Genomic DNA, 2,168 nt, shown 5'->3' with positions numbered 1-2,168 from the left:
AGCATTTTTTGTATAAAATTCATTATATATATATTTAACTAAAATGTATTAAGAAACCCTCTATTTAAGGTAATTTAGCTAATTATCATAAACAGGAATATAACGTTTCTTTATAATAATATTATTTTAATATTATATATTAATTTAATTATTAAAATAATTATACTATATTTAACTACAGAAAATTGTTATATATAGGGTTAAAGTATTTGCGTTACATATTGGGGATAGTATATATAGAACAGCATGATTTTACTCAATTTACAAATCAAAAATAAAATTCCATTATAATGGATGACAAAATAGTATATGCATTTTTTAATAATAATAATTTCCTTTACATTTTTTGATATTGTATTATATATATCATTAAACTTTATTTTATAAGAGTTTCATTAAAATACATTTTTATTATACTTTTTTAAATGTTTTCTTAGTGTAGAAATTTCTTTGCTATAAGGAACACGATTTCCGATAAATTGGACAAGAATGGAAACTATCAACTTATTATTGAAAATAATTTAAAAGGGTATTGTGGTGGTAATAGGTGTGCTAATGATCTTGAAAAAATTAATGCTGGATGTTTATATTTGTTTGATGCATTCTTTGAGAGTTCTTCTGTGTTTAATTCTGTTGCAAACGGTAACATCAATATTGTTGATTATATTATCATATGGTTAAGTTATATGCTAAACCTAAAGCCCCAAGTAGGAAAAACAAGCAATCTACAATATTTTTATAATACATATGTAAAAGGTGGTGATATGTATAAAAAGTCTATAGCGAATGTTATGGAATATAGTAATTATAAGAATCTTATAGATAAAAAAAATGATTTGATAAATATGGATATTAAAGATATATCTAAATTATATGATGTATTTAGTAGATTATGTAATATGTATGTTGAAATTAATGAAGAAAATCCCAAATGCGAGGATTATTTAAAAAAAGCTAATGAATTTGTTGAAAGATATAAAAAACTTATAGGAGATTCTAATATTACCAAAAACAGTTCATGTCGTCAAATTTTGGTTAATTTATCAAATGATTATGATAATTTTAAAAAGAAATGTAATGATATTAAATGCTCCAATTCTTCATCCTTCCCAACGATAGAAAAAACAACAAATTTTGCAGAAAGTATTGAACAAAAGTCTGGACAAATTTCTACTCATATTTCTGAAGTTGAATCATCAAGTTCGTCGATAACAAGCAAATTATTTATAGTTTTATCAATATTTGGTGCAATAGCATTTTTTTTGGGAATTTCTTATAAGGTAAATAGTAAGGAATTAAAAAAATATGTTCATTATATATGTGCAAACATTAACAAAAAAACGTACATTTCTTAACATTTTATATTAGTATTCATTATTTGGATTTCGGAAACGAGCTCAAAAACAATATATAAGAGAAAAAATAAAAAATATAAAGAAGAGAATGAATCAATAATATATGATTCGAAGAGAGTGTCTATTTCAGGGATAGTAATAATGATTCATATATCTAAGAATCAGTCTATTTGGAAATAAGTAATTTTTGCATAAGTTTATATAGTTTTTACATCGTGGGTCAGGATTATGTTTGTGGAACCCACATTCGGGTTAGGGCTAAATATTATATCTTTATTTAATTTTTTATAACTTGAACACTAATTAAATATATATACCATCCCGTATGTTTAATCACGAAATAAAGTTCGAAAACCCAAATATGCAACCAAAAAGGGGAATAAGCTAATATGTAATGAATTGCGTAACATATTTCATAAGTTATAATATATATAATTGAGTGTTCATGCCGATTTAATATGATTAAAATAAAATGTCTATATTGCATATATTAATTTATATTATCTATATCATAATTGCCTATTACATAAGCCTTGATAACCCAGAGCTACATTGAATTATGCATATCATAATGTTTTTTTATTTGATGAAAATTTTATTTAATAAAACTTATAACTTGTATCATATTTATTTTGATTTAAATCGTGTTATCCAACTGAAATGTAATAATATATATATTCATAAAATATCGACCGAGGATCGAGAATACCACGTTATCTATAAAAGGGGTTTTATGCATCTAACATTTTTAATAATCAATAAAAATATGCATATTAATAAAAAATTAAATTATAGATATATGTATACTATCCT

The 2,168-nt window shown here is 23.0% G+C and overlaps 1 protein-coding gene across 1 annotated transcript; it reads left to right on the top strand.

Moving 5' to 3' along the window:
• Positions 1-290: 290 nt before the first annotated feature.
• On the top strand, positions 291-1,455 carry PY17X_0202000 (PIR protein; the record flags this gene model as incomplete). Its single annotated transcript, XM_022957914.1, has 3 exons — positions 291-305; positions 438-1,280; positions 1,369-1,455. The coding sequence occupies 3 exons, from the start codon at positions 291-293 to the stop codon at positions 1,453-1,455; spliced, it is 945 nt and encodes a 314-aa protein (XP_022811325.1).
• Between the last annotated feature and the right edge of the window lie 713 nt (positions 1,456-2,168).

Source organism: Plasmodium yoelii (genome assembly GCF_900002385.2).
Source record: "Plasmodium yoelii strain 17X genome assembly, chromosome: 2".
NCBI classification, from domain to species: Eukaryota; Apicomplexa; class Aconoidasida; order Haemosporida; family Plasmodiidae; genus Plasmodium; species Plasmodium yoelii.
The sequence above is the reverse complement of the archived record's forward strand: the minus strand, read 5'-3'. Positions and strand labels throughout refer to the sequence as shown.